This window comes from Phyllosticta citribraziliensis (assembly GCF_038025025.1).
Source record: "Phyllosticta citribraziliensis strain CPC 17464 chromosome Unknown J3D65scaffold_7, whole genome shotgun sequence".
NCBI classification, from domain to species: Eukaryota; Fungi; Ascomycota; class Dothideomycetes; order Botryosphaeriales; family Phyllostictaceae; genus Phyllosticta; species Phyllosticta citribraziliensis.
In genome coordinates, this window is record NW_027117344.1 from 89,898 (window position 1) to 117,588 (window position 27,691).

The following is a 27,691-nucleotide window of genomic DNA, read 5'->3' on the forward strand; positions in this document are numbered from 1 at the left end:
TCCGGTCACTGTCTAGACTGCCGTCGACGCATGAGCTCAACAGCTGTCCACCTCACCTGCATCCTCACCTCGCACCAGAACCGCCTCCCCGACCTCCCGAAGTCATGCTCTAGCAAGCCCCTCGTGAGCGCTCGCTTTGCTCCCTTCCACCCCCATGGCCTGCCGTTGATCAACACCATGGACGCCTATCCTCTCCCATATGTCGAGCATAACCTGCCCTTCGTCGTCTTGTCGGGTTTGGGCTCCGACACGCTGATCAATTCGTCCTACGAGCCCCACCCTCTTCTCAGAGACCGCGGAATCGAAATCGACTCGGCCGTACCAGTCGTCTCGGGCGATCGCGCCCTCCAATTGCGCCAGGAGTTCCTCAACGCCGACGGAAGAGATGCTCCGTGGAATAGTTTGCCCAGGAATAGAGGGGATGTCAAGGGCTTTCGGGTCAAGGCTGTTGGGAGGGTAGGTCAGGCAGGCCTGTCTTGATGTAATCCACAGGTAGACTCATGCAGCCGTAGGGATATGTTTTACCTCCTCGCAAAGCTCAGCCGCCCCAAATATCACCAGATGAGACTCCGCCAGGCACCCCTCAATTTGGAAATGGCCACAAATGGGTCCTGCATTCGCCCATTTCTCCCCTCTCGCCCGGATCGCCCACCTTTCCAGACGGTGTCATGACGCCACTGTGGATCGCAAAGCACCAATACCACATCCCCGCCGCCTTCATTTCCTTCTTCACTCTTACATCCGAAGATGGCAGAGATAGCCTCAACGACAACCAGCTCAAAGCTGAAATCAACCGCATCAAAAGCCTCTTCCTCAACTCTGGCTACAAGACACATTATGCCGTGGTCCTTTTGAGTGACAAGACCATTTTCGAATCGCCAGAGATTGAGGACCGACTGGCCAACATTCGTAGAACGACCGGATTGGACCCCAGGCACTCGCTCTTCTTTCTTCCCGCCAGCTCCACCAGAGCCGAGCTTGCGTCGTTTGTCCACCAAGTCTTGACGACGATCCAACCAATATGCGTAGAACACTACCGTGACTTGTCAAAACATGCAAGACGCAAGAAGAATAGAAGCAATATCCCTCCTCCAACTGCACCACCAACGCGCGGTCCAATCCACACGCTTGCAGCTCCTGGCTGGAACGTGCGCTACGACTTTAAATTAGGCGTCTTTTCCGAGTTTCGACAGGAAATGGAGGCAGCGTGTAGGCATTACAGTCTCGCCCTTGATGGTTTGCTAGAAGGAGACGGAGTCTTTGAGACCACGGCAAGCTGGTCGCCTCGATGGGATGAGACACGCTTGCTTGCTGACGCCATCGCAATCCGCATAGTCAGATGCTCCATGTGGAACAATAACCCGACTTCTGCCGTTCAATCGTGGCAAAACTACAAGGACAGGATGCGAGATTTGCTCGACAGGCGCGGCAAAGGATCTGCAAACTATGGCTGGCAGGCCTGGGAGAGCAGGTGGGCCGTCATCATGGCAGAAATCATCCAGCGCGTTCAGCCTCCGATTTTCCAAATTGTCGAGAACAACGCTGAAAGATACCCCCTCTTTTCACCTCCGGAGAAACAGTTTCCAGTCGGCGAGAGGCTTGCACCTTGGCATCTCGTACACCATCCGGGATACTGGTACAAGGTTGCCGCAGAACGTGCCGTTGCTCGGAGGGTGCTTGCTGAAGACTTGCCAGAGGAAGACAGAATGCCTCCAGGAATGTCTCCTGCAACAAAAGTGGCGAATCGTTATGGCACGTACGACACATATCTAGTACCGGAGCCGCATGTGGAATTCCCGCACCCGGCTCACGGAGGTCAAGGCTACGACCACGCGGCCGACGTCGTCGACCTCTTCAACAAGGCCATTGGCGAGTTCCACGCGCGAGGCCAACAACGTACTTGTGACAAGCTCCAGTTGGAAATTGGAAAAGAGCTTCTGCACGCTGGCAGACACAGCGAAGCCATGGGCTCTCTCAAGCCCTTGTGGGAGGGCACGTGTTGGCGCGATGAGAGATGGTGGCCTCTTGTTTCTGAAGTGACGTGGGCGCTCAACACTTGCTCCAAGCACTGCGGCGAGGAAGAAACATTTTTGGCAACTGAGTGGGAATTGCACAGCAAACGTAAGTGGGAGCCTTGTTGAGAGGGAAATGCTGACTCTTTAGTGCTTCGTACGAATCCCAAAAAGGTGTATGAGTTCAACAATTGCTTGGATACTTTTGCACAGCAAGATGGCCACGTTTTTCCAAAGGTTACCATCGACGCAGGAAAAGTCATGTCGTGTTGTAAGTGAACAATCTCCATGTCTGAATCTAGCTAACAAGTAAGTATCGACAACCGTCACTTTTGCCGCTGGTGAGGGGCATGTCGCCGAGCCACTGTACACTCAAATTGCAGTGAAATCCAACGCTCAGCGCGGATCGATGCCCATCACCGTGTCCAGCATCCGCATCGACTTTGTCGGTCCGCTCGGCAGGATAGAGCTTCAACATGAAGCCAAGTCCGATACCACAGCAGCCACCGAAGTCAGTCTCACAGAGGTGATTCGGTCTGGCACTGCACCCAGTTTCAAAGGCTGCGCCGACCTTTCCTTTCCTGCCGGCGCAGTACGGGTCTTTAACTTTCCCATCACTCTCAAAGAAGACGGGGACGTCAATGTGCAGCAGATTTCTTTTGAAATACAAACCGAGCGCTTCACGTTGCAGTCTGTTTATGAAGGACAGCCTGATATGCCTCCAGCGTGGTGGTACATGGGCAAGAATGGCCTCAAGTCGAAGCGATTGGCAAGAAATCCAGAAGATCCAGTCCTTCGAGTCCTCCCCAAACCGCCCAAAATGGAGGTCCGGCTCGTCAACTTGCAAAAGCAGTACTACACGAATGAGATTGTGGTATTGGATTTGCAGATCAAGAATGACGAAGACGAGGACACGGAAGCGTCGCTGGAGATTCAACTCCTCAACCACACCAAGGAGTATCTCGACTTTGATTGGATCGACAATGAGCAGGCTGAGACGTCCAGTCTCCCAGGCAAGTCGATTGGGAAAATGGCTCCGGGAAGCAAACAGACGAAAAGCCTCTCTTTCATTGCGCCACCCGATTCGCAAAAGTACTCGCTCGAAGTCAAGGTGGTCTACCACGTGCTCAGCGATCCGGATGTGCCAATATCCAAAATCATGGCCGGCGAGCTCGTCTTCATCGACCCATTCGAAGCCACGTACGACTTTGCGCCCCAAGTGCACCCTGACCCCTGGCCCAGCTTCTTCCGTGTCGACGACGCGCAGAAGCCTGAAGCGCCCAATGCGACGGCACCGACGCAGGCCTTTGGTCTCGCCTCGCGGTACTTGCTCAAAGCACGAATAGGATCGTACGCTGAGGAGGATCTCGTCATTGCCGACGCTGATCTCGCTGTCCATTCTGTCCACGGTGGTGCCGTCTGCGCCGTGTCGAAAGTCCCCGTGGTCGATGCCGAAACCGTCATCTCGCCGCAAGCTGTGCATTTACGCAGTTTTGTCGTCGATGTGCGCAAGGTCAGCCTCGAAGACCGCCGCAGCTCGGCGCTCGAGAGCAGCATCAGCGTTACATGGCGGCGCAAGCGGCCGCTGTCCGACGTTGCTGGAGACGCGCTGGAGAAGCCCATCACCAGCACGATTGCGCATCCTCGACTGGTCGCGTCGAATGCGGAGCCGCGTGTCCTGGCATCGGCAAGACCATCGCACACGACGCTCTCTGCTGTTCCCCTGTCCACACCCGCACCGTCGGACGCAGAGACAGGCACGGCACCTCCCAAAACCCCCACGCAAACCCAACAACCACCACAGCTCATCCACCTCACGCTCTACCTCGAGAACCCGACCATGCACTTCCTCACCTTCGACGTGTCCATGGACGCATCCGACGACTTTGCCTTTGCCGGCCCCAAGCTGACGGCCCTCCACGTGCTCCCGCTGTCGCGCTGTGCCGTCAGGTACAACATTCTCCCGCTAGTCAGCGGCAAGTGGGTCGAGATGCGGTGTCGCGTGCAGGATCGCTATTTCAACAAGGTGCTGAGGGTTTTGCCGACGGAGGGCATGAGGGCTGTTGGTGGGAAGGAGGGTGGCAAAGAGGGAGGGGGCGTGGCCGTTTGGGCTGATGTGGTTGAGGGGGAGTAGAGTGGTGGTGGAGAGAGTTGAGGGTTGTGGACGACGTAGGGTGCTTTACGTTATGACAATCGTATGCTATTGCATGATGAATATGGATATGATAGTAAAGACTACGGTGAAGTGAGACTTGAATGCTGCGAGGGCTTGGTGCAGGGTAAGTTGAATGCTCAGATGAGCCTGAAGGATGATTGCGCTGTGGCGGACACGCAGTGTTCAAAGTATTCAAGCATCTAAGACAACAACACCATGTGTCTGAGAAGTATCAAGTAGCCATCCAGCGCAACATCTTTTCTCGCCTCCAGACAGTAAAACATCAAAGCCAGCAAGACATCGCGGGCGCAGCCAACACACTGAACGCCAGCACGGCCGCCTGCCTACCCACCCACCTACATATAATCTCCAAACGCTCACCCTCTCCCAACGAACCACCGTAATCGGGCCCGTGGTGCATCTGGCGGGGGCCCGGGACTCACCAGCACAACCGCTGACGCCCGTATTCTAGACACTTGGGCGGCTTTTAGGCAGGGGGTGCACGAGATACCGGACACGCACTGTCACGATCGCAGCGTTAGCTCGGCGTTCGATTCGCGTGGTTCGCCCTGGGCCCGGGGCTTTTTTTTTTGTTTGTCGCTTCTTTTTTTGGAGGTGTGGAGGAGAAATGGTCAAGAGAAGAGTAATAGCGGCACCGACAACAAATCCAGAGCGGCGGCATGATCACGAGCAGGCAGTGAGCAGGCAGTGAGCAGGAAACCAACTGCGCCCACCTACCTACCACCAGACCGTACGATATAACGCGCAACCGCAACCTCATAATCATCAAACAGGCCGGTTAGCGCAACGGAACAGGACACAGTCTCAACGTCGTTGTCACCGACATCCCTAAGAGTAAAACCCCGGGGTGTGTGAGCCAGGGTTGGCGCGCTGCGCGTAGCAGAGCTTGGCCCAGAGTTCGACTCCCGCTTCGGGTAGCGAATACAGGTGCGGGTGCACGTTTCTTTTTGCTTTTTGTTTTGGCGGGCGGTGGGAGTTGAGGAGGGAGAGGGAGCGGGCGGTCTTTTTGGTGGCCGGGAGGGCGCGGCGGCTCTGAGAGTACGCTTTGGGGTATGGCCGTAGCGTTTCGCCTGTACTCTTTTTGCTACTCTTCTGGCACTCCTCCTCGACATCGATTTTGACATTGAATATCAGCTGATGTTTTACTCCCGCGGCGTCACCGTCGAGGTGTTGTCTTGTATTGCTAGAACGCCAGTCACTGCGCAACGAACCACTGGAATTGGGCCTGTGGTGTAACTGGTCGAGGGGACTGGGCCGCCCTTTCACTGACGTCTAGAAATCACAATGAAGGCGGCTTTTAGGTGACTGGGCGGGACAAACCTCCGAGGGAGCAGCACGAGTTCGGTTCCAGCGGTTCGCCCAGGGCCCGGGGCGTCTTTTCACGATGGGCTGTACTTGTGGCTTTTTTCCTCGATGGGAAGGTTGTAAGTGGAGTTGAGATGCTGCATGGCACTGCAGTGATTGAGGTAGACGTGCTTGACGATTGACTACCACTATCTACAGCCTTTCTAGAATGCTACGCACAACCTCACCGACCTTGTCTGCCTCGACGTCTTGGAATATGTCTAACCGTCGACACCGCACCTCTGCTTTGCGGTCTTGCTGCCATTTTGTGCCCAACACGACAATCACGCCCGGGCCCATGAGCTCTGCGTCCTTGAGCTTCCATCCCAATCCTCTGTCCTTGCGGTCGTCAACAACGACATCCAAGTCCTGCAGTGCGCCCGCAGCTGCCCACTCAACATCAGCGGCGTCAATCTTGTCTGACGACGGCACGACGAGCACCTCCCACGGCGCAATGGCGCGCGGCCAGTTGAGCCCGCGTTCGTCGCGCAGCAAGCCCGCGGCGGCGCTCAAGAGTCGACTCACGCCGATGCCGTGGCAGCCCATCTGCACGGGACGGCTGACGGCGCGGCGGTCGCTCTCGCCCGGCAGCGGCGGACTGCTGGTCACCAAACCCAGCGGCGCGCTGTATCGCGTGCCCAGGTAAAACGTGTGGCCGATTTCGATGGCACGGTTGGCGGTCAAGGAGCCCGAAGGAGCATTGCATGACGGACAAGGAGTTGAAAGCTCCACGGCGAAGAGAGACTGCGAGGCCGGCGCCACGTGGGTTGTGATGATCTCCTTGTCGTGTGCCGGCGGCGGCAACGTTACCGTACCCGCCTCGACGTGCCGCGCGACATTGGCGTCGAGGATGCGAATGACCTTTTTGTCCTTGTGGTCGCTGACGTGGGAGTCGGGGACGGCGGTAAAAGCGGTGTCGAGGTCTGAGTAGATTTTCTTGACGGCGTGAATGTTGATTTGGGCTTCAGCCGCATTGTTGACCGCGTCCACCATGGCAAAGACTTCAACGTACTTCCACCGGTCCTTGCTGAGGCCGCGCCAGCTTTGGATGAGGCCGGGAGTCTCTAGCTCCGACGCCCGCGGCGTCGCTACCTCTTCATTGGCCACGTACGAGCAGCTGTTGCACGTAAAGATGGTGTCCTCGCCGTTGGGCGAGACGAAGTGGTATTCGTGACTCAAGTCGCCTCCGATGGCACCAGAGTCTGCCTGGGCGACGAGATACGGAATCTTGAGCTCGGCGAAGAAGTTGGCGTACGCCTCGCGGACTTGCTCGTACGTCTCCATGGCTTCACTTTGCAGGTGGTCGAACGTGTACAGGTCCTTCATCAGAAACTCCTTTGCGCGCAGGAGACCTTGGCGTGGTCTCATTTCATCACGGTACTTGCGTGAGATTTGGTACAGACGAAGCGGCAGCGATTTGTAGCTGACCAGCAGGCTCTTGACCAGAGACGTGATTTCTTCTTCGTGCGTGGGACATAGGAGCAGCTTGTTCCCTTTGCGATCGCGAAGTTTTAACAGCTGGGTTCCTTGAAGTCGGTTCGTCTTTTTCCATAGCTCTTCGGATGAGATTGAGGAGAGAGAGACCTTGTTGGCGTCGATGGATGACATGTGTTTGTCGATGAGTTTTTCGAGTTTGGCTTGCACACGCTGTCCCAATGGCAGCATGTGGAATACTCCAGAATGAGCCTGTCTGAGGAATCCACCTCGGACGAGGTCTGCGGTCGTGTCATCGATATCCTCTCTCTTTTCTTTTTCTGTTAGGCCGCTAGTGGGAATCCAGAATTTGCTCAATCGGTCATATTTGTAGGGCTGGATGATCAGCACAAGTATGATTACGGGCGTAAAAGTCTCACAGTTGAAGTAGAAAAAAGGCGGCTCGAGGAACTGCAGAGCGTTGACGGAGCCGCAGCAGACCGTAGAGAAAATCGCTGGAAAGACGGGACGAGCATGATGAAAGACTTGGGTATATTGAACGAATGAAATGTTGGACCGCAAACCCTAAGCCATGTCTGTAAGTCCCAACTTCGAGCTCTTGATTCCTCAAGCAGTGACGACTTGTGGTGTGTTTGTACGGCCTAGCAATAATCGACTGGCGATGGCTTTCAAAGTAGTTGACACCCGAAGAGGCCCCGACGCTAATCCCGTTTGGAATAATTTGATGTTGCGGAAGACGTCGACTCCTCCGCATCACCACCGCATCTCGACCCACCACAAGGTCTGACCTCCTTCACCGCATCCAATCGCCTCTAAAAACCTCCGTCTAACAGCCTCGTAGGTCTTCCCAACTCACAATGCCTCCGCGAACACCGCAGCTCCCGCAACTGCGGCGCGTGCGAGTCTACAACCACCAGCTCCGTCTCGAGCAGAGCATACGAAGCCTCGCAAGCGCCGCCACCGCGACGGTCCCCCCCGCGCCAATTGAGCAAATGGTTGGCGCTGTGACGCCCATCCAGCGCTTCCCCAAGACGCAACCGCCATCCTACAAACCCGCCGAATTCCGCAAAACACAGATCCTCCGCCAATACGTATCGCTGCTGCGGTCTTCGCCGCTACTACTCATCTTCCATCACAACAACCTTCGCGCCGTTGAATGGGCTGGCATACGGCGTGAGCTCGCCAAAGCGCTGCGCAACGTCGACGCCCAAATCGCACCAGGCGTGGCAGCCGAGGACGCCATTTCCATCCGAACTATTCAGACGGGCATGCTGGAACCTGCACTCCGCATTGTGGAATTCTTCGACCCCAAGCTGGCGAAGCTGCGACAAGAGGCAGCAAATTCGACCGCTGGCGCCCAGGACCAGGTGCAACCGCACGGCGCAACGACTCGCCCAGCGCCCAATAACCCACAGCTCGCAACCAGCGCGACGTTGAGCAGCACTACACCGCAGCCGCTCGATGCGAGCTCACCCGTCTACACGCACGCGCTGTCCGAGTATGCGCACAAGATTGCCGGTAAGCGGCGCAAGAAGGTTTCTCTAAAACCGCTGCTTTCAGGACCGCTGGCACTTGTCACGTTCCCGTCTGTGTCACCGCAGCACCTGGCAGCCGTCCTCTCCATTCTGGCGCCGTCGCCAAAGTTCCCCGCCCCCCGCCGAAAGGTCAATCCGGACTATCATGAACCTGCGGTGCAGTCAGGCCTGTCGAAGCTGATGATGCTGGGCGCGCGCGTCGAGGGCAAGGTGTTTGACTTTGAGGGCGCGAGATGGGTTGGTGGCATCGAGGGTGGTCTGGACGGCCTGCGAGCCCAGGTCGTCAATATGCTGCAGGCGGCGCCTGTTGGCGTCGTCAGCGCGCTCGAGGGCGCGAGCAAGAGTCTGTGGTGGACACTGGAGAGCCGACGGACAGACATGGACGAGAAGGAGAATCCAAAGACGGAAGAGGGCGCGGAGAAGAAAGCAGAGGACGCGGAGAAGAAGGAGTAGAGCGTGGGCATTTATTGTTGGCGTGTGGTAGGGCATCGCCATGCCATCTAAATTGTACGAAGATATCATGTACATTAAAAGCTTCCATGAACAATCATCTGAATACACTGACCTGGCCATGCAAGACGCTGCGCGTACCCACCACTAGTGCGGCCGTGTTTTCGTCGTCTGGCTCGTCGCAATTGGAGAGGGAATAGAGACCTGAGTTAATTTTCCTTGGACGAGGGGAAAAGCGTCGGGGGCTCTTTCCAACTTCCCCTTAAACCGCAGCCCACCCCTATGTGTAGCCGGAGCCCTCCGCTACATGTACCTTTCACCTCTTAAACGCATCACACCAACTCTCTTCAAACCCGCACCCTCCATTCGGTCACTCGCCCTCGCAAAGCAGTCTACTCGATCACCTTGACTCGGCCATTCTCACCATGGCATCTGAATGTTAGTCTACCTCACAGCATCTTCCCGTATCTTTGCATTCTAACATGAGTTCAGCTGGCGAGGGCAAGACTGCCGCCAGCTCTTCCACCGTCAAGAGCAATGGCAATGACGGCGAAGATGGTGGCGATCGCAAGGAGATTGTACAGGTAAGTCAACGTCGCTTCCATTTGTTTTCCACGTTGAACACATTCCCTTCAACCTCACTTTCAGCTCTTCTTCACGCCACCCGGCCCTTCATCCCTATCACGGAATCATCCCTTCGTTTGCATCATCAACCACGTCAATGTCCATGTAACACTGACTATATTTCAGAGCCTCGACTGGAGCGAATACAGCGGTTTTCTAGACGTCGGAGTATGGTTCTGGGCACAAGACAAAGCCGGAAACTGGCTTTACGTGCGCCGCGCTGAAAGTAGCGAGTGTCCCGGAAGCCATCTCCCCGACTCTGGTCAGTACATCACGCCCGTTTGGACAGCCCTAGTCTGCCATCTGGTCCCACTGCCGGTGACTCCCATCCGATACTAAGCGTCTACCAGGTCGACAGTAGTTACCCCTACGTGGTACCACCCGGCAGCGGCCATTACTTCCAGCTTCAGATCGCGGTGGCGGCAAATACGGCAGCTGTGAAATTAGAGAAGATGGTAAGTTTACTGAAGTGTTTAAGTCTACCGGTACTGATTGGCAAGGTAGAACACGCTCTATTGACGACCAACTTTTTACATATTTGTCCTCCTTTTGTCGTCGATTGCTCTCTTGCAAGATGGTATTGAGGGAGATTATCAAATAATCGGAATGTTGCTCAGAAGCAGATGGACGCTACACCGGGTTAGGGCAGGGCAAGGAAGGGGCTCTAGGGTGCCGTACTGTAATCGCAGAGTTAAGGGGGGCTTCTGCGCGGAGTTTCGAAGTGGGTTGGAGGCAGGTCATACAGGGCAAAGAAATGCTACGGTGACGATGACGAAAAGCTTCCGTGTTTGTGTCAAATCTAGAGACACAGCGTGAGGCAGATTGCTCACGTAGTTACATATATACGTCGAAGAGAAGTATTATTCATAACCGCGACCACAATCCTCCTCGCCCTCCTCTCTATAACCTCCCCTCCCTCCTACCCCTCCTCTTGCAACTTACAGCTTCCCCCCCATCTTCTTCCTCTTCTCTCTCCTCTCTCTCCTCCCCCTCCTCTCCAACATGCTCAGCACCTCGACCCTCAAGACGTCGCGCATGCCCGCCGCCAGCGCGGCCGCCTCGGCGTCGTCCAGCTCCTCGCGCTGCCCGCGCCCAAACATGGTCCAGCTCTTGTTCTGCAGCGCGGGCAGCGAGGCGGGCCGCGGGATGATGTGGAAGTGGACGTGCGGGACCACTTGTGCTGCGCGGGCGCCTGGGGGTGGGGTGTTAGTTTTGTGAGGACGAGGAAAGGGGAAAGGGGGAGAGGATGGGAGTGGGAGGGAAGAAGGAGGAACTTGCCGTTGTTTTGTACAATGTTGTAGTCGGATACGCCGGTGACGGCGGCGACTGTTTTGGCGAGGAGGGGCAGCCAGAAGCCTGTTGGAGGGATGGGGTGTTAGTTTGTCGAGGATGGGAGTGGTAGAGATGGTGGATGGGTGGTGTGTAGGAAAGATGCTTTTCTGTGGCCCATCCTTGCGAGCACAAGACGAGACGACCACAGGCAGAATATATAGCAGACTGCCACCCCACACATGCACCACGAAGATGAGAAAACCACATACCAAGATCCCTGCCCTCCTCTCCCGCCGCCGCCGCTGCATCGTCATCCCCATCGTCGTCCTCATCTCCACCTTCCTCCTCCTCCTCCCCCTTTTCACCACCCCCCACACCGCCCCCAACCAGCTCCTCCACCTTCCGCCGATGCCGCCGCGTCGTGACGAGCAAGTGGCCGCGCGTCATGGGCATGATGTCCAAGAAAGCCAGCACGCGCGGCGCGGCCAGGACGACGTAGGCGGCGGGCGAGACCTTGGCGGGGTCGATGTGGGAGGGGGTGCGTGGGATGCTGGAGAGGAGGGCGGGGGGTGTGGTGGTGCTATCCCTACTACTGCTGCTGCTGCTGCTGCTATTTGTGCTGATGATGTTTGTGTTATTGTTGTTGATGTTTGTGTTGTTGTTAGGGCCTTCGCCTTGCCGCCGCCCTTGGGCCGCCGCCTGGTGCTGCGCATCGTCGGCGACCAGCTGGTGCGGATACGCGGCTGCGATGCTGCAAAAGGGGCAGGTTTGCGGGTAGAGGTGCGCCAGCTCTTTGGGCTCGCTCATGTTGGGTGGTGGTGGGTGGTTGGCTCGTTGCAGATAGAAAGAGAGAGGGCGATTCTTGCTCTACCTGTGACGCTTTCTGCAGAGTCTGGGACTGGGAAGTGGTCGAGGAATGATAGTCTGGTGATGGCGTTGTCGATGGTGGTGTTGTGGAGGTGGCGTGATAGATGCTCCTAGCTCTTGCCCTTGCTCCCTCTTTTCCCGTCTCTTCCCTCTTCTTCACGTCTATCGTGACGATGATAGAAAATCGGCGCTGAATGGAAATGCCAATGGTCGTGGAGATGCAAATCCCGTGTCTCTAGATGCGTCCGTCCGGCCAGTCTTGCCCGTGACCAAGAAGAATCCCTGCAGTCGTAGCTCAACACAGCAGGAAAGATAGGTAGCCAGGTAAGTAGACAAAATCCGCGAGCGAGTGGGATGCGCCAATCACGACCGCATCACGGGACCGCGTCGTTCATTTCCTTTCCTTGAGAAGAGCCGAAGAGTCGTCGATCGGCCAGGCAGTCCAAGTCGTCGCTTCGTAAGGCAGGCAGGCAGAGCGCAGAGTCGATTCTTCGGCCAAAAGCGTTCCCTCGGCACATATGTCGTCACGCCCTCCGCCCTCCAGATCGTCGCTCGCTCGCCGTCCGTCAGTCAGCCACCCAGCTAACCGACCTCACACAACCAACAGCAGGGCCTCGCGCGCGCAACCACAGCCAGCCAAACGCCAAAGTGGGGCACGTCGGAGACAGTTGCAGAAACGGGGTTTGTTTACGGCGGCGGCTTTGCAGCTGCAGGCTCGTGGCAAGGTCGCGTCGAGCTCGTGTGTCGTTCGCGCGCTCCTCGTGCTGAGTGCCGTGTGTCGTGTGTCGCGGGTAAGCGCTGTCGCGGGTGTATGTAGTGCAGAACTGCTGCGGTCGGGCGGTTCCTTGGGCGGTTACCTGTCTGCCGTGCGGGAAGCTCAGGCAGTTCGATGGGATGCGATAGAGGAAGTATGGATGTGAGATGTGATCTATGACGCCATGGAAACGGCTGGGGACGAATGGAAAGGTAAGGTGAGGAAGATAGCGTCAGGTAGCGTCGTCGTCGACAAGCAACACCACCACCGACAGCGGCCCGTCTCCCATCCACCCATCCATTCGAGTGATATGATATCAAATGCCGTGGCTGCTCTCTCTGCGCCCTCAACGCCATGCCATGCACTGCCAAACCACCTCGGCTTCACGCTTCCCTCTGCCCAAGCCAGTGAGTGTGCCAGTCAGGCAACCCCCTGTCTGTCCGCACCTCCAGCCATCACCCACAGCCACGCCATCCCAGCAACCGGCGCGGTCCGTCCGCCGCTTGCTTTCTCTTCGTTTGTAAACTTTGCGCCGCTGACTGGCGCCCAACGACGACCCAATCAACTTCCGTCCGTCGACCGCAACCGGGCGGGGAGCAAAAGCAGCAGCAGCAGCAGCAGCAGCAGCAAGCCTCGCAACCGGGGCAACGAGGCTCGTTCCACGGACCGACGGCCAGACGCAGAGTGCCCTGACTGGTCGCCAGCGTGGTTGATCGCGTTGTCAGGCAGAGCAGAAAAGCAAGAAAGAGAGTTGGCTCGCTTGGTTGGTGGATGGATGTATGTAAACAGTGCAACAGAGCCACCCACCCGCCCACTCACCAGCTGCTGCTGCCCCCTCCCTCGCAGCACTCGCAGCGGTGAAGAAGACACCACCATGACAGGCCCAGTACAGCAAACAAGCCATGCCATGCCCTTGCTTATGCACTCGGTCGCATGCGTGCTGCCATCTCGTCCTTGGATCTCCATTGCTTCCTTGGAAACCCACACCCCCGTGCGTCATCATCATCATCGATGAAGAAGAAAAACAGAAAGCCCAAGAGAAGAAAGGGAAAAAACTTTCCAACATTCAAAAGCTCGTAATTCACAGGAATCAAGACCGAAACCCCTACCAACCCCCCGCTAGTCCAATCTCTCTATCCACCCAACCTTCCCACCCCCGTTTAGTAGTTGTGGTAGCAGAACAATACACAAAGCACGCAAATGTATAGCTGCTGCTGCCCGCTGTGCTCATGCCTTTTTGTGCTGCCGCTGATCTACCGTACACAAATAGCCTCGAATGGGAGAATGAAGAGAGCCAAGACGTGTGTTTGTTGATGAAGCAGCCGGAGAGAGGCTTCGGCGCTTCCCCTCTGTGTGGACGACGCCCCCGCTCCCCCCGGCCGGAATCGATGGGAAAGTAATTGAACAAGAGGAATCCTTCCTGATACGCCATGGATGAGAATAGGGACACTACCACAATGCTTGGACGAAAGGGAGCCACCGAGTGTCTGTCGGTATCCCGCTTCTCACTCGCCGAGGATCATGATCGCCGGTGAGATGGGATGTCCAGACACGTCCGAAGCTAACGGAATAACGCGAATGCTCTAGGCCTTGGTCGACTTGGCCTCGGCGGCCTGGTCGGCACAGTACTTTTTGGCCCACTGGCGCAGGACGATGGAGGCTAACGAGGTCAGTTGAGTTCTGAATGGGAGAGGTGGGAACTTACCCTTGAGGAACTTCTTGCTGGCATATTTCTTAAAGAATGCCTCGTGCACAACAACGGGAGCGCTCAGGTAGTCAATCATGAGGTCGAGGACGGGCTGGATCTCCTCCTCGGTGTAGCCAGAGTAGTGGGCAAGCACAGCATCCCACTCGCCACGCTCGAGCACCAGACGCGCGAGGTACATGGCAGCAGCCGAGATCTGGCTAGGAGGGTAGCCAATGAAGCGGTGGTCGAGGCAGCTAATCTCGAGAAGGTACTTGCCGAGGGTACGCGTCTGAATGTCATAGTTGTCGGCCTTGGATATCCTGCGGAGGAAGTTCATCGGGTTGGGGAAGCTCAAGTCGTAGTCCAGCGCGGAAAGGACGAAGCGCTCGGCACTGAGAATCTCCTCCTCAGTGAAGCCGTCGTCGGCAACGTGACGAAAGTTTTGGACGTGGGGCGAGAGGACTTCCTCGTACTTGGAAGCAATGAACATGGCCGTGACGCCGACGAGCTGCAGGCGGTCGAGCTGGACAATCTTGCGGGAGAGGAAGCGGTCGATGATGTTGACGGCAAGAAAGAGGGTCTCGGGCAGGAGGCGGAAACGCGTGTGGACCTCTAGGAGCCAGTCGACGAGGATGCCGCGCATCTTCCACTCCAACTCGGTCTGGTTGTCCATGTACTTGGGGTTGGCCATGGTGGCAATCTCCAGCTCCTTCAAGTAGTCGAAGATTTCGCAAACATACTCGGACACCATCAGAGGGTCGTTGGCATCCTCCTCGTCAAGGTCGGGAACCTCGGGGTCGTCGAAGTGCTCCAACTTTTCCTCAACCACAGCCTTGGTCTCAATCTTGGGCACCTCCTCAATGGGCTCCAGGGACTTGGTCTCAACCTTGGCCTTGGTCTGCTTGGTGTTTTCCTTGGCCGGGGCCTCTTCCACCTCCTTCTCCTTGACTTCCTTGATGACGCGCTTCTTGGCCGTGGCGCTCGACACGCCCGAGCCACTGGCAGGACGCTTGATGGTGGTCTTCTCCTTGGGACCGAGGACGGTACGCGTCGTGGTCTTGGACGCCTTGGTGACGCCGGTCGGGGCCGCCGCCTTGGACACGGGGCCCTGCTTGGTTGCAAGAGGCTTTTTGACTTCCTTGCCCTCCTTTCCAGCCTTGCCCTCTACCTCTCCCTTTGCGTTGGTGACGTCGCCGAGCGCATTGCGTTTCCTGGTCGTGGACGTGGTCGTGGCCTTTCTCGTCACCGTCTTCTTGGGCGGGTCGGCGGCCGAGACGTCTTGCGAAGACGTGAGAGCGGCCGCTTTGGCGCGCGTCATGCGTGTCGTCGTCGCGTTTTCATCGTTTTCGTTGGTCACGGTACGACGGCTGGCAGGCCGTGCCTACGAGGATTAGAGGTGTGAGAAACGCGTGAGAATAAACTTACGGGAGGCATGGCGGCGGGGTACGTCACGCTGCAATTGGGAATCTCTGGGTTTGGATGGGGAGAGGGTGGGTTGGGCGGGTCTAACGGGCGTGGTTGTTGTTGATGGGTACTGTTTATGGTGCGAGTCAGCTTTGCCGGATTCGGCCAAATTATAAACGGACAAGAGACCGAGTGGTGGACGCACGCCTATCGTGGCAGAGGTAATGGTATCGACAGCTATGCGTGCACGACGTAGTAGGTAGCGGTTGAGATGCTCAGAGCATGGAGCGTCTGGGGATGGGCAGGACGGGTGAAAATGGAGCGCGTCGAGGACGAGACGGGCAGACGATGGAGGCGAAATTCGGTGGATAGCAAGCGCGATTGACGTGCCGCAACAAGCAACGGAGACGAGACGCACAGTTTGGCGGGGGAACGGGTCGTTGTTGCTGCGATGGCGGGCGTCGTCGTGTGTCGAGAGGAGGGCGCTGGAGTGCTGCAGCGAGTTTGTTATGTCGGGACCGGGAGGCCACTGCGCCAGCTGTGACCCCGGTTAATGTCCGGCTCTTAGCTGGGCAACGGCGGCACCGCTGGGACACACGGGCGCTGACACCTCACCTGGTAAGTGATTGGAATAACCGCCCGAATATGCGCATGTAGCTCCTCGTCTTCTGGATCAATCGTCTCCATGTCCCTGCGTGTCAATCTCGTCTCGCTCCTCACGCGTCGTAGCCGCCAGCCAATCAGCTCCCTCCAAACGCCGAATATCTCCCGACTCACCATCGACCCTCACATTTCTCGACGTCGCCGTCCACCAATGGCCCTCTGATACATCCATCGCAACATGCTCCCCTACCGCGCCGCCCTCCGCAGGGCCGGCCAGAGTCGCCCAGCCCTCTGCACAGCCGTCCGGACGGCAGCAACAGTCACTACCACGGCATCCAAACCGCAAGAATGGGCTGCGACCTCATCCGAATGGAGCGCCGCCGAACGGGTGAATCCACAGGCCACGTTCATGGCACAGCCCCCGAATCGTCGGGCAAAGGAGACGACTGCAATGAGGACATACACCCCGCGCACACCTGGTCTTCGGCACTTGGTGCGGCCAATCAACGACCATTTGTGGAAAGGAAGGCCAGTCAAGTCTTTGACTATTCCCAAGCTCGGATATGGAAAGGGAGGAAGAAACAACTACGGCCGCGTCACCGTGAGACACCGTGGTGGCGGACACAAGCGCAGGATACGCACAGTCGATTTCAAGCGGTTGGAGCCAGGCAAACAATACGTCGAACGCATCGAGTACGACCCCGGACGCAGCGCGCACATTGCTCTCTTGAAGCACATGAAGACGGGCAAGTTGACCTACATTCTCGCCGCCGAAGGAATGAGAGCCGGAGATACCGTCGAGAGCTTCATGAAGGGTATCCCAAAGGACCTCATGGCAGCAATGGGTGGCACCATTGATCCTGGTGTTTTGGCGGCCAAGACTGCTTTCCGCGGCAACTGCTTGCCTTTGCACATGGTGCCGTTGGGTTCTCAAGTCTACGCCGTTGCGTCCAAGGCCAGAGGCAAGGCTGTTTTTTGTCGTTCCGCTGGCACTTACGCCACCGTCATGTCCAGAGGAGCAACCGCAAAACAAGCAAACGACGTCATCCTCAGATTGCAGAGCGGCGAAGTCAGAATATGTCACAAGGACGCATGTGCCACCATTGGTATTGCCAGCAACCCAATGCACCAGTACCGATCGCTAGGAAAGGCTGGTCGATCCAGGTGGTTGAACAAGAGGCCGGCGGTCAGAGGTATGGCCATGAACGCATGCGACCATCCTCACGGTGGTGGAAGAGGTAAATCAAAGGGTAACAAACCGCCGCAAAGTCCTTGGGGAACTCTGGTAAGTCAACCTGTCTTGATTGGTTCGTATCTAACTTTTACAGGCCAAAGGTGGTTACAAGACTCGGCCCAGGCGCAAGAAGAACCCTTGGTTGATTCAGGATCGCGAGAGGAACCAGGGCAAGAGGAGAAAGACCAAATAGATGCTGTACTATGGTGGATGTGTAATCAATTGAGCCCGATAACATGCATGTTGCCAGAACATCTTGAATCTTGAACTTGTCTTGAATGATCTCAACTCGAGCTGTATGCGCACGGACCTCGCCAAGCGCCGGCACCTTTGGATGGCAGCCCGCTTCCACGCACCTCAATCACCAACACGCTCCACATCCTAGAACCCTACGTCTCAAATCCCTGCCCCGCTCCTCCAACTTTCGACCGTCCGTCTCCTCACGTCGGGCAGCTCATCGGTTGGCCATGGACGACTTCAACAGCGAGACCGACTCCGACTACACCAGCTACTGGCGCGATTGGGTAGGTGCATTGCATTTCCCCAGCTTTCCTTCTCAAGCCGCACGTCGCGCCGCTCTTTACCCCTCCTCGTCCGTTCCATCGCAGGCCCGCATTCATCATGAACCGTCGCAAAAAGTCCGCGATTCGAAGCGAGCGGGAGAGTCAAAACTCGGATGCAGAACATCCCAGGAAAAAGACTCGTACAGCTCCGCCTTCCCAAGAGATTTCGGGCCATACGGGCTCCGAGGAAGGACACGAAGCAACGCCGTCTGGAAATGAGAAGTCCGACACTGGCAGCCCTCGAGGCGGACAAACCTTGGATTCGGACGGCTGGAGATACTCATCAAAGGCTTGTGATTTGAGACGTTTTGAAAGTCGCTAACTGTATCTTCAACAGTTCATCTCCTCCCGAGGCAATGAATACTTTTGCGAAATCGACGAAGACTACCTCACCGACCGCTTCAACCTTACCGGCCTAAACACCGAGGTTCAATACTACCAATATGCGCTCGACCTCATCACCGACGTCTTCGATCTCGACTGCGACGATGACATGCGGGAAGCTATCGAGAAGTCGGCAAGGCACTTGTATGGCCTGGTGCACGCGCGGTACATTGTGACGACTAGGGGACTAGCAAAGATGGTAGGTATTCTCGTCGTGTTAAAGACGTAGCTGACGGAGAACAGCTCGAAAAGTTCAAGAAGGCCGACTTTGGCAAGTGTCCTCGCGTCATGTGCGAGGGACAGCCTCTTCTTCCCATGGGTCAGTCGGACATTTCCAGCACCTCGCCAGTCAAGCTGTACTGTGCTCGCTGCGAAGATCTCTACAACCCCAAGTCTTCCCGTCATGCCTCGATCGACGGCGCCTACTTTGGCACTTCTTTCCACAACATCTTGTTCCAAGTCTACCCCGCCTTGCAACCGCCCAAATCTCAACGACGATACGAACCCCGCGTGTTTGGATTCAGGGTCCACGCTGCCGCAGCACTTCAACGATGGCAAGATGGACGCAAGGAAGACATGAAGGATCGCTTGAGGAAAGCCAACGTTGACGTTGGTTTCGACGACGACGAAGACGGCGAACTTGAAGATATGGATGACGACGAGGCTTACGAGGGCGCTCTGGCTTCGGTCAGGAATCAGCATCTGTGAATTTTTCGTGGGTTTCATGGCGTTGGGGAGGTAACCAAGGAGCCTGGGTGGAGGCTCATGGGCATTTCTTTGGCGTCGGAGGTTATTGGTAGTAACCAACGCTAGGTTCGATATCCAGTACGCTAATATCGACTCTGGAAGCTGCAGATCGTTCCTTGGTTGGTTTTGCGGAATTCAGGGATCGATGTCATCCCTCTACACGATGTGAATGCTCTTCTTGAAGCAACTCGAGGTGGTTAAGCAGAGGCGGATGCATTTTAATATGTTCGAGCAAGCCTTGAAGTGAGGGTCATTCCGACAACCTTGGAAGAAGCACGAGTAAAACTGCGGTACAACCTCGGATGGGTGACCATTCCAGCAAGCAACGAAGTCGCCTTTCTTCTGACGTCACGCGGTCCCTGTCTTGAGCCCTGGATATATCAATCCCCCGGAACCGCTAGATGCTTGCGTCCTGCCTGTCAGCTACATCTACGCTGACGCCGAATCCATCATCCCTCGACAGTCTTTGACATCTTCACCTCGTCTATCATTCTACTGCCAACATGGTGGAACTTCGCAATGGCAAGCAGGCCGATCAGGCAGGCATCCATCAGCCTGCTCAAGCACATCACGCAAACGTCGAGGCTCACGTCAATGCCAAACGCAAGGACAGCCTCGCGTATGAGCATAGCAACCATCCCGTGAGCCACGTGGATGCTGGGGACGACCTCCCTCGTATCTTGGAGGAGATTGGAGAGGAAGAGAGGAAGCAGGAGCAAGAACAGAAGGAAAAACTGCAAAACGAATCCTGGCCCATCGAGCACGGCTTCGACGATGATTTCGAACACCACCAGCAGCATGGGCAACTGTCTCTTCCGCAGGACTACCACGAAAACATCCAGAGCATCCCGCAGAAGCGAGCGCACAGTGACATCTCGCTGCTCAATTTCGACGACGACGACGTCGTCCGCGCGCTTGACGGCGAGAAGAAGGAGCAGCTGGAGACGCTGGACGAGATTGACGAGTGGGAGGAGCAGAAGCTGGAAGACATGCTCAAGGAGCACGAGAGTAACGAGGGGGAGAAGCAGGGCGAACTTATTGCAAAAACTGCGACGGGCAGTGATGTCGAGGTTCCCATCCAGCCGCCTGACCGGCGTCCGACTCCTGGCCGCATCAACAACCCACGCGCGGTCAATGAAGAGGGTGCGGCGCCTGTCTACTCGAAAGGCGTTGTTGAGGAATTCCCTTGGAAGACTGATCCTAACTATTCGCGGCGCACGTACCTCGATATGGATGAGCATGGCTTGTTCTCTGAGTCTGCGGACGCGCCTGAAGGGCCTCCGAAGAAGAAGGGCCGCTACAACAATCCAGAGCGCCTCAAGTGGGAGGAAGAGCAGCCATACGTCAACCCAGACTCCTTCTCCCATGCCACGCACCTCTGTGCGTCTCGGGGACCCAACGGGCCGCCAACCTACGACTCAGCCGGCTACCTTCTCGACTACGAGAAGTGCTCGAAAGTGACGCAGCCATCAGGCGTCCCGCGTCCTTCGAGGAAGAGCTGGAAGGCCGAAGAGAAAAGGATGGAGCATGACGAACAAGAAGCGCTGGAGATGACCCAGCTGTTCTTTGAGCCCGGCGCTGCTCCGGCCAAGGAGGACATTCAATCGGCTGTCATCGACCACTGGCGCGATCGCGTGAGCAAGGATCTGGGCGTGCCGTGGCATGCAATCGGCTTGGAGCAGTTTCGCGAGTGGGATCAAAAGGGCTTTGCAAAGGCGAAGGAGGGCGAGTACAGGGACTTTGATCAGGTGGAGAAGGAGAGGATGATGGAGTTGCACTCGGGTTCATACTTCAGGCCTGGTTAAAAGCTGTCCTTGGAAGCACTGTCTTGGTGGATGTTGTATGAATGATTTCTGAAGTCGAATTGCATGGTGAAGAGAGACGAATTGACGTCGATAGAAACAAGACGGGGCCGAGATTAAATGCACGAGGCGCACGGGCCGGGGCGATCTGCCGCGGATCTAGTGCCTTGGCCTGCGCGCAACAACTACCACACAAGACGTCTCGAGCTCCCTGTCCGGTGCCTGTCACAAGCAACCCACCCACCCAACCGCCCCCGACGCTACATTCCACTACTCCTCGCCGTCCACTGACGCCTCACTCTCGCGCTTCAAGCTCACGTCTCACTCCCGCCACCCAACCAACGCTCCGCTCGCGCCTATCCGCTCCCGACGCCTATTCCTCCAAAGTCGCACACGTCTGGGGAAGACCCGCCTTGGTGATTTGCTCGCCCGCGCCGGCTCGACCGGTCTCTCTCAACGCGAGGCTCAGGCGCCTCGCCCCCCTCCGCCATCCGCATCTGCCTTCAATGTCGATTGAATGCAACCTCTAAATCCCTTTCTGCGGGCCTTCTTTCGAAGCTCTCTCCCGGGACAGTGCTCTCCCGCCCAGCACCACGTACGCTTCGTCCTCATCCTCTCGAGCTATTCTGACATTTGCAGGTTCTTCTCGTCCCCACGACGGAGATTCTCCTCAACGCTAGAGACCGTGAGACCAACGTCCACTACACCGACCTTGCGGGCTCCGAGGAGTTCCTTGCCAGCCATGTTCTTCGATTACCGGGCGGAGTCCCGCCGGGGCCAAATGGAAAAGAGGCGTCGTTCCGCGAAAGCAGGGGCAAGGCCAAGCAATACCAGACGGCGAACGGACGTACGGTGATCATCAAGGATACTTTTTTGTACAGCAACAAAGGTGGGTACACTCGTTTTGCGAGGGGCGAGGCTGACTGGACAGGCTTCAAAACGCTGAACCAGGCCCAATTGCTCCACGACATCGTCTACTTTCCAGACAATTTCGATGCTCAACCGTGGCTGGTGTACTACATTTCGCGGCCTCTCATCGGCGCGCTAGAAGTCATTCCCATCGTTCCAGCTTCGCCGTCGTCTCTGCCCAAGACTGTCGAGGCCCCGGTACAGAGCCAGGCAAACGCCAGCGCGTCCTCGGGCCCGCAAAAGAAGGAGGTCAAGTCTTTTGCCGAGCTTTTGAATCTTTTTCCAATGATTGCAAGACAAATGCAGGGGGGTCTCGATCGACTGTTCAAAGAGTTTGCAACCGAGTTCGAAAAGCCCCTCCCCGTCCCTCCCAACAAGCCCTCCAGCCTGTCAAGTAGACGAAATTCAATGTCCTCGGAACGAAGTACGCCAGCCTCGATGCACAGCAGCTTATCCGGGCTTTCGAACGGTAGCACGAGGTTGCCGTCTTTGTTGGAGATTTACGACGAGGAGGACGTCATGCGTAGAGCGCTCGAAACTGCAGTCACGGCGGCCATTGACATTTTCCAAATGGTGGACAAGCAACAACTCTCAAATTTGGGTGCGACCACCGACTTGACCGGACCGATTGTCGAACGCCTGATTGAACGCTACATTGCGGAGCAGCTCCACGGTCAAATTCTCTTCCCTCGAATATGTTCAGTCAGACGACTGGACGACATGGAATTGGAGTCACGAGTGCGCCAGATGCAAGATCTCGACCTCTCCCAGGTTGGAATCCCGATCCCTGACCGAGAGTCGGGGAAGAAGGAGCTGGCGCTTCGTCTGGCCAAAGGCGTGGAGATTTTCAAAAGGATGAACAGCGCGGGGAGTCCTCAAGAGATGTTGGATGTTTTGCTTGCCACGCAAAAATTCATCACCATGCCTGAATCTGCGGTTGACGGGGTGGACACGCAGTCTGAGAAGCAGGCCGCCATGATGACCATCAACGCGGATACCCTGGTGTCGTTGTTGCTGGTCGTCGTCATTCGATCTTCTGTGCGACATTTACAAGCACGGCTCTCGTACATGCGGCATTTCATCTTCATAGACGACGTCGAGAGTGGTGAAATCGGCTACGCCTTGAGCACTTTTGAAGCAGTGTTGTCCTACCTTGTCCGCGACTCGGCCGGCTTGAGAAAGGCGAGTAGAAGAAACAGACAACTGTGGCAAGCTGCCAAGACTGGAGATGTTACTTCTCTCAAAGCGATTCTTGAGCCCGGACGCAGATATTCTGTCGCCGACAGCGTTCATGACGAACCCGAGGCTAATGGACCGACGATTGCTTGGGCGGATCTGCATTACAATTCTCCAAGCAGGACGGACGATTTCATCTTCGAAGACGATGATGTTGGTCCAGGTCCTTTGGCCCATGTGTTTCCCTTTCAGCGAGCGAAAACGCCTCCGCCTGGCGAGCGACCAAAGATGAAAAAGCGCGTCTCCATGCAGTCGCGCAGCAACTCCCTCTCGTCGGCCGTCTCTTTTGGTTCGACAGTCATGTCCATGAGCAGCGGGATCGAGGGAGATACATCCATCGAAACGCTTTCGCGAACTCAGGATCCATCCGGTCAATCTGTTCTCATGATGGCAGTCGATAACGGACAGGAAAAGGCTCTCAAATATCTCATCAGCCTCGAAGAGTACTACCCCGTCGAGTTCATCCTGACGGACAGCAACAACGACGGGACGACGTTGCTAAGCGCGGCCATCCAAGGTTCTCGACCCGGCATCATCAACTTGCTGCTGGAATACGTTTTGAATCACGCCCCAAATAACCGCGTCGTCGCCGACTACATTGCTCGTCAAGACTCTCAAGGAAGATGTGCGGCGCACTACCTATTTTACCAACCGCTGCTGATTCCTTGGATTGGACGACTGGTGCCGTGGACGTTGAGAGACAAGAATGGGCAGACTCCACTTTTCGCACTGTGCAGGTCCTATGACCATCCCGAGTATCGGTGGATGGTCGAAGCGGCCGTCACGGCAGCTGCGCGCGCGCAGGGTGATGGCCAGCCACTGCATCTCGACAACCACATTGACGGCAAGGGAAACACGTTGCTACACATTGTCAACGACCCGCATCTTGCCCTAAAATTGTTGTACCACTGCGACGCCGATGCAAATGCCGCAAATGACAAGCAGTTCACACCGCTCATGGTCGCGAGCAAGTATGGAAGGACTGATCTCGTCAGAGTGCTGTTTGGAGACCCGCGAGTCGATCTGTACGTCAAAGACAACAGAGGACTGACTGCCGTTGAGCTTGCCAAGGACGACGAGGTGCGAAATCGAATCGATGATTTGGTTCTCTTGTCCAACTCTCCAGACCCAGACGGCCGCACGACCACCGTGGTGCGCTCCTATTTCGTCGAGGATGGTACCGTTCGGATGGTGCTCAAGTCTGGCGCACCAAATGGCAACAACGCCATTACAGTCACGACTTGTCGCAGATCGTTGGCCGACTTTGAGAATCTGGCCAAGTGGCTGTCGATGGAGAATCCGGCTTCTTGGCTGCCTGGAGTCAACGGGTTCGCCTCGCCTTTCCTCATCCCCTCCAAGCCATCTCGCGCCATCTTGAAAGACATTCAACTGCGTCTGGACAGCTTTCTCAAGATTCTGCTGAGCCATCCCACCTTTTCGACCCACGAGCTCGTGTGGGAATTCTTCCTCGTCCCGGAAATCGACCCGCAGATGCTCGAGGAGCGCAGCAAACGCAAGGCAGAGACGCGAGTCGAGCGAGTCAAGGAAGAATACACTCCCATTCTCGACGTCCGCGAGGTCGAGTTGTTTGTGCAGCATGCCCGCGAGTCGGTTCGCAGCATGCATCACAGCCTCAAGTCGGTGCTGCGCCGTACAAACAAGGTCCGCAGCTCCCTCAACGATCTCGTCGAGGCTGGATCGATATCATCCAACGCCCTCGCGACGCTGACAACACTACCACCGTCCCACAAGCACGCGTTTGAGCGCTACACCAAGAGCCAAATGCAGATGGAGTCGTCGCCGCTGTCGGGCTTCTACTACGACATGCACGCCATTAGCACGACCGTCTCGGCCATCCTGCACGCTCTGACGCGGCCCGGCGTCCTCATCGGCTCCATGGCACAAGTGCAAAAGGCGATTGACCGACACACGCTCTCGCTGCGGCGCTCGGACCGCTGGCCGCTCGGGCTGCTCGACGACACGCGCCACCGCATGCAGCGCGACGCGGCCGAAAAGGTGGACAAGAGCGTGGGCGAGCTCGAGACGCTGGGCAAGGAGCTCAAATACACGCAGCAGACGGTGGCGGCGGAGCTGGCGGCGTGGCAGGAGAGCAGGGTGTCGCAGGGCCGGCGGGCGTGTCGCGAGCTCGCGCGGCGCATGGTCGTGGTCGAAAAGGCGCGGCTGGACAGCATGAGGCGCGCCATTCGCGGGTTGGGGATGGACGACGCCGCGCCGGGCAGGGGGAGGTACGATGGCATTGCGAGGGGCTTTGGGATGGCGCTCAGACGCGGCAGTGTGGGGGCGCATGAGGAGCATCTGGATCTGGATTCCGGGTCGGGGGCGCCGAATGGCGCGGGGATAGATGGGTTGTAGAAGCGTAGACGAGATACCTTTGATGTTTTCTTGTATGTATGTATGAATGTCGTTTAAATGTCGAGGAGCCTTCATGTGTGTTCAAGCAACGTCGAGATGGTATCCCGGACGAGGCGTGGTTCACATGAAATGTGGCGCGTGGGGAAGTGGCGGTGCGGGGCAGGCAACATGCGGGAAAGCTACCTCGACCATCTACAGCCCTCGACGACCTTCTACCAACTACCTCTCCCACCCACGTCGATATTTACCTCGACACTCCTCACCACCGCTCCTACACAACCTCTTCCACACTCTCCACACCATGGTGAGCAAATTCGCCGACCCCGCGGCCCCGCACTCTCAGTTCCCTACTAACGTCACAACAGGCACCCAGCGCGTCGCAAAAGCGCCTGGCGCTCGCAATCATCGACTTCCTGCACAGCTCGACCAAGGACGGGACGCTCGCCGCCGACGAGGCCGAGAACATTGAAATCGCAACCAACTGCGTGGCCGAAGCGTTCGGGGTGGACGCATCCGACAGCGCGGCCACGGCCGACGCCCTGGGCGGGCAGAACCTGCTGTCCATCTACAGCGTGTACGAGAAGCTCAAGGGGCGCACGACGCCGAGCACGGAGGGCGGCAGCAGCGCGAAGGAGGGGCGGCCCAGCACGCCGACGGCGGCATCTGCGGCGTCCGCGGCCGCTGGCAGCACCGACCCCGACAAGAAGGCCCAGGCCGAGAAGCTCAAGGGCCAGGGCAACGCCGCCATGCAGCGCAAGGACTACGACGCCGCCATCGCGCTGTACACGCAGGCCCTCGAGCTGGCGCCCCTGCAGCCCATCTACCTGTCGAACCGCGCCGCCGCGCACTCGGGCGCCGGCCGCCATCAGGACGCCGCCGCCGACGCTGAGATGGCCGTCGCCGCCGACCCCAACTTCGCCAAGGCGTGGAGTCGGCTGGGACTCGCACGCTTCGCGCTCGGCGACGCAAAGGGGAGCATGGAGGCGTACCAGAAGGGCATCGAGGCCGAGGGCAACGGCGGCAGCGAGGCCATGAAGCGCGGGTTCGAGACGGCCAAGCGCCGCGTCGAGGAGGTGGGCGGCGACGTCGCTTCTCCTGCGGCTCGTGGCGCCGACGCTGCTGGCGCGGGTGCTGGTGCTGGCGGTTTCCCGGACCTCGCTGGCCTCAGCAGCATGCTGGGAGGTGGTGCCGGTGGCCAGGGCGGCGGCATGCCGGACCTCTCATCGCTCATGCAGAACCCGATGATGCGGCAGATGGCGCAGAACCTGATGAGCAACCCGGACGCGATGCAGGGGCTCCTCAACAACCCGCGGCTGCGCGAGATGGCGGGCCAGTTTGGCGGCGGCGGCGGTGCTGGCGGCGCACAAGGCGCACAAGGCGGACAAGGCGGCGGTCAAGGTGGTGGCATGCCCGACTTCAGCCAGATGATGCAGGACCCGAGTATCATGGAGATGTAAGCATTCCTTCAGTCCCTCTCCCCCATGGAGGGGATCCAGACACGCACCACTAACGCACCACAACAGGGCGAGGAACCTCATGGGCGGCGGCGGCGCAGGCGGCGCCCCAGGAGCTGGTCGCGGCGGCGCTGGCCAGGGACAGTAAGCTCCGTACGTGTAGTAGACTGCGCGGACAGACCGCTGAAGGGCGAGACGGGAAAGACACGGTGCCGAGCTCACTTGCAGGCGTTTGGTACAGCCACGCCGCCGTTCGTACACAGTACGTTGGGAGCGTGGTGGGATGGATGCATGCGTGTGTGGACTGGGTGTAGACCTTGGACTAGGTGTGGACGGCGCACAGGCAGGCAGACAGACAGACGTATCCGACGAGACGAGACGAGCCGGGCCTTTGATGTTAGATACCATACCAGGCACACGACGCCAGATCGCGATAGTATGATGCATGAATGACAGCCATATGCATACATGAATATATGAATGGATCAATCGGTGCGTGGATGACGGACAGATACTGTACGTTGCCCCCTTTCCTAGCTGTTCTTTCAACGTCAACGGACATGGCCCATTCAAATTCAAAAGAAGCTTTGCTGCTCTGCGTTACGGTACGCCTCCTGCTATTCACGGCAGCATGTCGCACACTTCATTCATCAAACACGAAGGGCGTGGCAAAAGAGCACACTGCTTGCGGCATGACGGCCTGATTCTTCGGCGTCGATCCATTCTCGTGCCTGCCGGCCCGTTTGCATTGTTTGGGTCATGAGACTGGGCTGTCTCGGTCCCGCTACTTGCTACTTGACTGCTCTTGTTTTTGTTTTCATTCTGAC

The 27,691-nt window shown here is 57.3% G+C and overlaps 11 protein-coding genes across 11 annotated transcripts; 8 read left to right on the plus strand and 3 right to left on the minus strand.

Annotated features, from left to right (window-relative positions):
- Positions 1–50: 50 nt before the first annotated feature.
- J3D65DRAFT_626182 (Gryzun, putative trafficking through golgi-domain-containing protein) lies at positions 51–4,233 on the plus strand. The gene is made up of 4 exons (XM_066800412.1): positions 51–456; positions 513–2,121; positions 2,164–2,283; positions 2,327–4,233. Exons 1-4 carry the CDS (start codon positions 178–180, stop codon positions 4,144–4,146), a joined length of 3,828 nt encoding a protein of 1,275 aa, XP_066654178.1. The 5' UTR covers positions 51–177; the 3' UTR covers positions 4,147–4,233.
- Positions 4,234–5,659: 1,426 nt separating this feature from the next.
- Positions 5,660–7,601, minus strand: J3D65DRAFT_626186 (prolyl-tRNA synthetase). Its single transcript, XM_066800413.1, has 2 exons — positions 7,386–7,601; positions 5,660–7,341 (listed from the first exon to the last, which is right to left on the minus strand). Exons 1-2 carry the CDS (start codon positions 7,479–7,481, stop codon positions 5,686–5,688), a joined length of 1,752 nt encoding a protein of 583 aa, XP_066654179.1. The 5' UTR covers positions 7,482–7,601; the 3' UTR covers positions 5,660–5,685.
- Positions 7,602–7,688: 87 nt separating this feature from the next.
- On the plus strand, positions 7,689–9,094 carry J3D65DRAFT_590059 (mitochondrial 54S ribosomal protein uL10m). Its single transcript, XM_066797782.1, has 2 exons — positions 7,689–7,747; positions 7,808–9,094. The coding sequence occupies exon 2, from the start codon at positions 7,824–7,826 to the stop codon at positions 8,952–8,954; it is 1,131 nt and encodes a 376-aa protein (XP_066654180.1). The 5' UTR covers positions 7,689–7,747; positions 7,808–7,823; the 3' UTR covers positions 8,955–9,094.
- A 1,247-nt stretch (positions 9,095–10,341) lies between these two features.
- On the minus strand, positions 10,342–11,294 carry J3D65DRAFT_626193 (uncharacterized protein; the record flags this gene model as incomplete). Its single annotated transcript, XM_066800414.1, has 3 exons — positions 10,342–10,767; positions 10,854–10,931; positions 11,117–11,294. The coding sequence occupies 3 exons, from the start codon at positions 11,292–11,294 to the stop codon at positions 10,514–10,516; spliced, it is 510 nt and encodes a 169-aa protein (XP_066654181.1). The 3' UTR covers positions 10,342–10,513.
- An 859-nt stretch (positions 11,295–12,153) lies between these two features.
- Positions 12,154–13,590, plus strand: J3D65DRAFT_388739 (uncharacterized protein). The gene has a single exon (XM_066795828.1). The coding sequence runs from the start codon at positions 12,653–12,655 to the stop codon at positions 13,481–13,483; it is 831 nt and encodes a 276-aa protein (XP_066654182.1). The 5' UTR covers positions 12,154–12,652; the 3' UTR covers positions 13,484–13,590.
- Positions 13,591–13,959: 369 nt separating this feature from the next.
- Positions 13,960–16,032, minus strand: J3D65DRAFT_388737 (G2/mitotic-specific cyclin CYB1). Its single transcript, XM_066795827.1, has 4 exons — positions 15,765–16,032; positions 15,581–15,689; positions 14,174–15,536; positions 13,960–14,128 (listed from the first exon to the last, which is right to left on the minus strand). Exons 2-4 carry the CDS (start codon positions 15,587–15,589, stop codon positions 14,052–14,054), a joined length of 1,449 nt encoding a protein of 482 aa, XP_066654183.1. The 5' UTR covers positions 15,590–15,689; positions 15,765–16,032; the 3' UTR covers positions 13,960–14,051.
- A 120-nt stretch (positions 16,033–16,152) lies between these two features.
- J3D65DRAFT_626198 (mitochondrial 54S ribosomal protein uL2m) lies at positions 16,153–17,647 on the plus strand. Its single transcript, XM_066800415.1, has 2 exons — positions 16,153–17,447; positions 17,491–17,647. Exons 1-2 carry the CDS (start codon positions 16,401–16,403, stop codon positions 17,587–17,589), a joined length of 1,146 nt encoding a protein of 381 aa, XP_066654184.1. The 5' UTR covers positions 16,153–16,400; the 3' UTR covers positions 17,590–17,647.
- A 216-nt stretch (positions 17,648–17,863) lies between these two features.
- J3D65DRAFT_668253 (casein kinase II beta subunit) lies at positions 17,864–19,051 on the plus strand (the record flags this gene model as incomplete). Its single annotated transcript, XM_066803099.1, has 3 exons — positions 17,864–17,920; positions 18,297–18,542; positions 18,587–19,051. 3 exons carry the CDS (start codon positions 17,864–17,866, stop codon positions 19,049–19,051), a joined length of 768 nt encoding a protein of 255 aa, XP_066654185.1.
- Positions 19,052–19,258: 207 nt separating this feature from the next.
- J3D65DRAFT_388806 (uncharacterized protein) lies at positions 19,259–21,074 on the plus strand. The gene has a single exon (XM_066795829.1). It carries the CDS (start codon positions 19,594–19,596, stop codon positions 20,893–20,895), a length of 1,302 nt encoding a protein of 433 aa, XP_066654186.1. The 5' UTR covers positions 19,259–19,593; the 3' UTR covers positions 20,896–21,074.
- Positions 21,075–21,098: 24 nt separating this feature from the next.
- J3D65DRAFT_626204 (uncharacterized protein) lies at positions 21,099–25,468 on the plus strand. The gene is made up of 3 exons (XM_066800416.1): positions 21,099–21,487; positions 21,532–21,781; positions 21,824–25,468. Exons 1-3 carry the CDS (start codon positions 21,410–21,412, stop codon positions 25,408–25,410), a joined length of 3,915 nt encoding a protein of 1,304 aa, XP_066654187.1. The 5' UTR covers positions 21,099–21,409; the 3' UTR covers positions 25,411–25,468.
- Positions 25,469–25,550: 82 nt separating this feature from the next.
- Positions 25,551–27,337, plus strand: J3D65DRAFT_626207 (putative Hsc70 cochaperone). The gene is made up of 3 exons (XM_066800417.1): positions 25,551–25,714; positions 25,776–26,863; positions 26,934–27,337. Exons 1-3 carry the CDS (start codon positions 25,712–25,714, stop codon positions 27,010–27,012), a joined length of 1,170 nt encoding a protein of 389 aa, XP_066654188.1. The 5' UTR covers positions 25,551–25,711; the 3' UTR covers positions 27,013–27,337.
- Positions 27,338–27,691: the final 354 nt, after the last annotated feature.

Excerpts from the sequence above, each read along its gene's own strand:
- J3D65DRAFT_626182 (XM_066800412.1), top strand. The coding sequence starts at position 178 with ATGGACGCCTATCCTCTCCCATATGTCGAGCATAACCTGCCCTTCGTC. Across the intron at positions 2,122-2,163 it reads GTGGGAATTGCACAGCAAAC|TGCTTCGTACGAATCCCAAA; the intron begins GTAAGTGGGAGC and ends CTGACTCTTTAG. Across the intron at positions 2,284-2,326 it reads AGGAAAAGTCATGTCGTGTT|TATCGACAACCGTCACTTTT; the intron begins GTAAGTGAACAA and ends CTAACAAGTAAG.
- J3D65DRAFT_626186 (XM_066800413.1), bottom strand. The coding sequence starts at position 7,481 with ATGCTCGTCCCGTCTTTCCAGCGATTTTCTCTACGGTCTGCTGCGGCT. Across the intron at positions 7,342-7,385 it reads GCCTTTTTTCTACTTCAACT|CCCTACAAATATGACCGATT; the intron begins GTGAGACTTTTA and ends CTGATCATCCAG.
- J3D65DRAFT_590059 (XM_066797782.1), top strand. The coding sequence starts at position 7,824 with ATGCCTCCGCGAACACCGCAGCTCCCGCAACTGCGGCGCGTGCGAGTC.
- J3D65DRAFT_388739 (XM_066795828.1), top strand. The coding sequence starts at position 12,653 with ATGGAAACGGCTGGGGACGAATGGAAAGGTAAGGTGAGGAAGATAGCG.
- J3D65DRAFT_388737 (XM_066795827.1), bottom strand. Across the intron at positions 14,129-14,173 it reads CAGCAAGAAGTTCCTCAAGG|CCTCCATCGTCCTGCGCCAG; the intron begins GTAAGTTCCCAC and ends TGACCTCGTTAG.
- J3D65DRAFT_626198 (XM_066800415.1), top strand. The coding sequence starts at position 16,401 with ATGCTCCCCTACCGCGCCGCCCTCCGCAGGGCCGGCCAGAGTCGCCCA. Across the intron at positions 17,448-17,490 it reads AAAGTCCTTGGGGAACTCTG|GCCAAAGGTGGTTACAAGAC; the intron begins GTAAGTCAACCT and ends TAACTTTTACAG.
- J3D65DRAFT_388806 (XM_066795829.1), top strand. The coding sequence starts at position 19,594 with ATGGTGGAACTTCGCAATGGCAAGCAGGCCGATCAGGCAGGCATCCAT.
- J3D65DRAFT_626204 (XM_066800416.1), top strand. The coding sequence starts at position 21,410 with ATGCAACCTCTAAATCCCTTTCTGCGGGCCTTCTTTCGAAGCTCTCTC. Across the intron at positions 21,488-21,531 it reads GCTCTCCCGCCCAGCACCAC|GTTCTTCTCGTCCCCACGAC; the intron begins GTACGCTTCGTC and ends TGACATTTGCAG. Across the intron at positions 21,782-21,823 it reads TTTTTTGTACAGCAACAAAG|GCTTCAAAACGCTGAACCAG; the intron begins GTGGGTACACTC and ends CTGACTGGACAG.
- J3D65DRAFT_626207 (XM_066800417.1), top strand. Across the intron at positions 26,864-26,933 it reads GACCCGAGTATCATGGAGAT|GGCGAGGAACCTCATGGGCG; the intron begins GTAAGCATTCCT and ends GCACCACAACAG.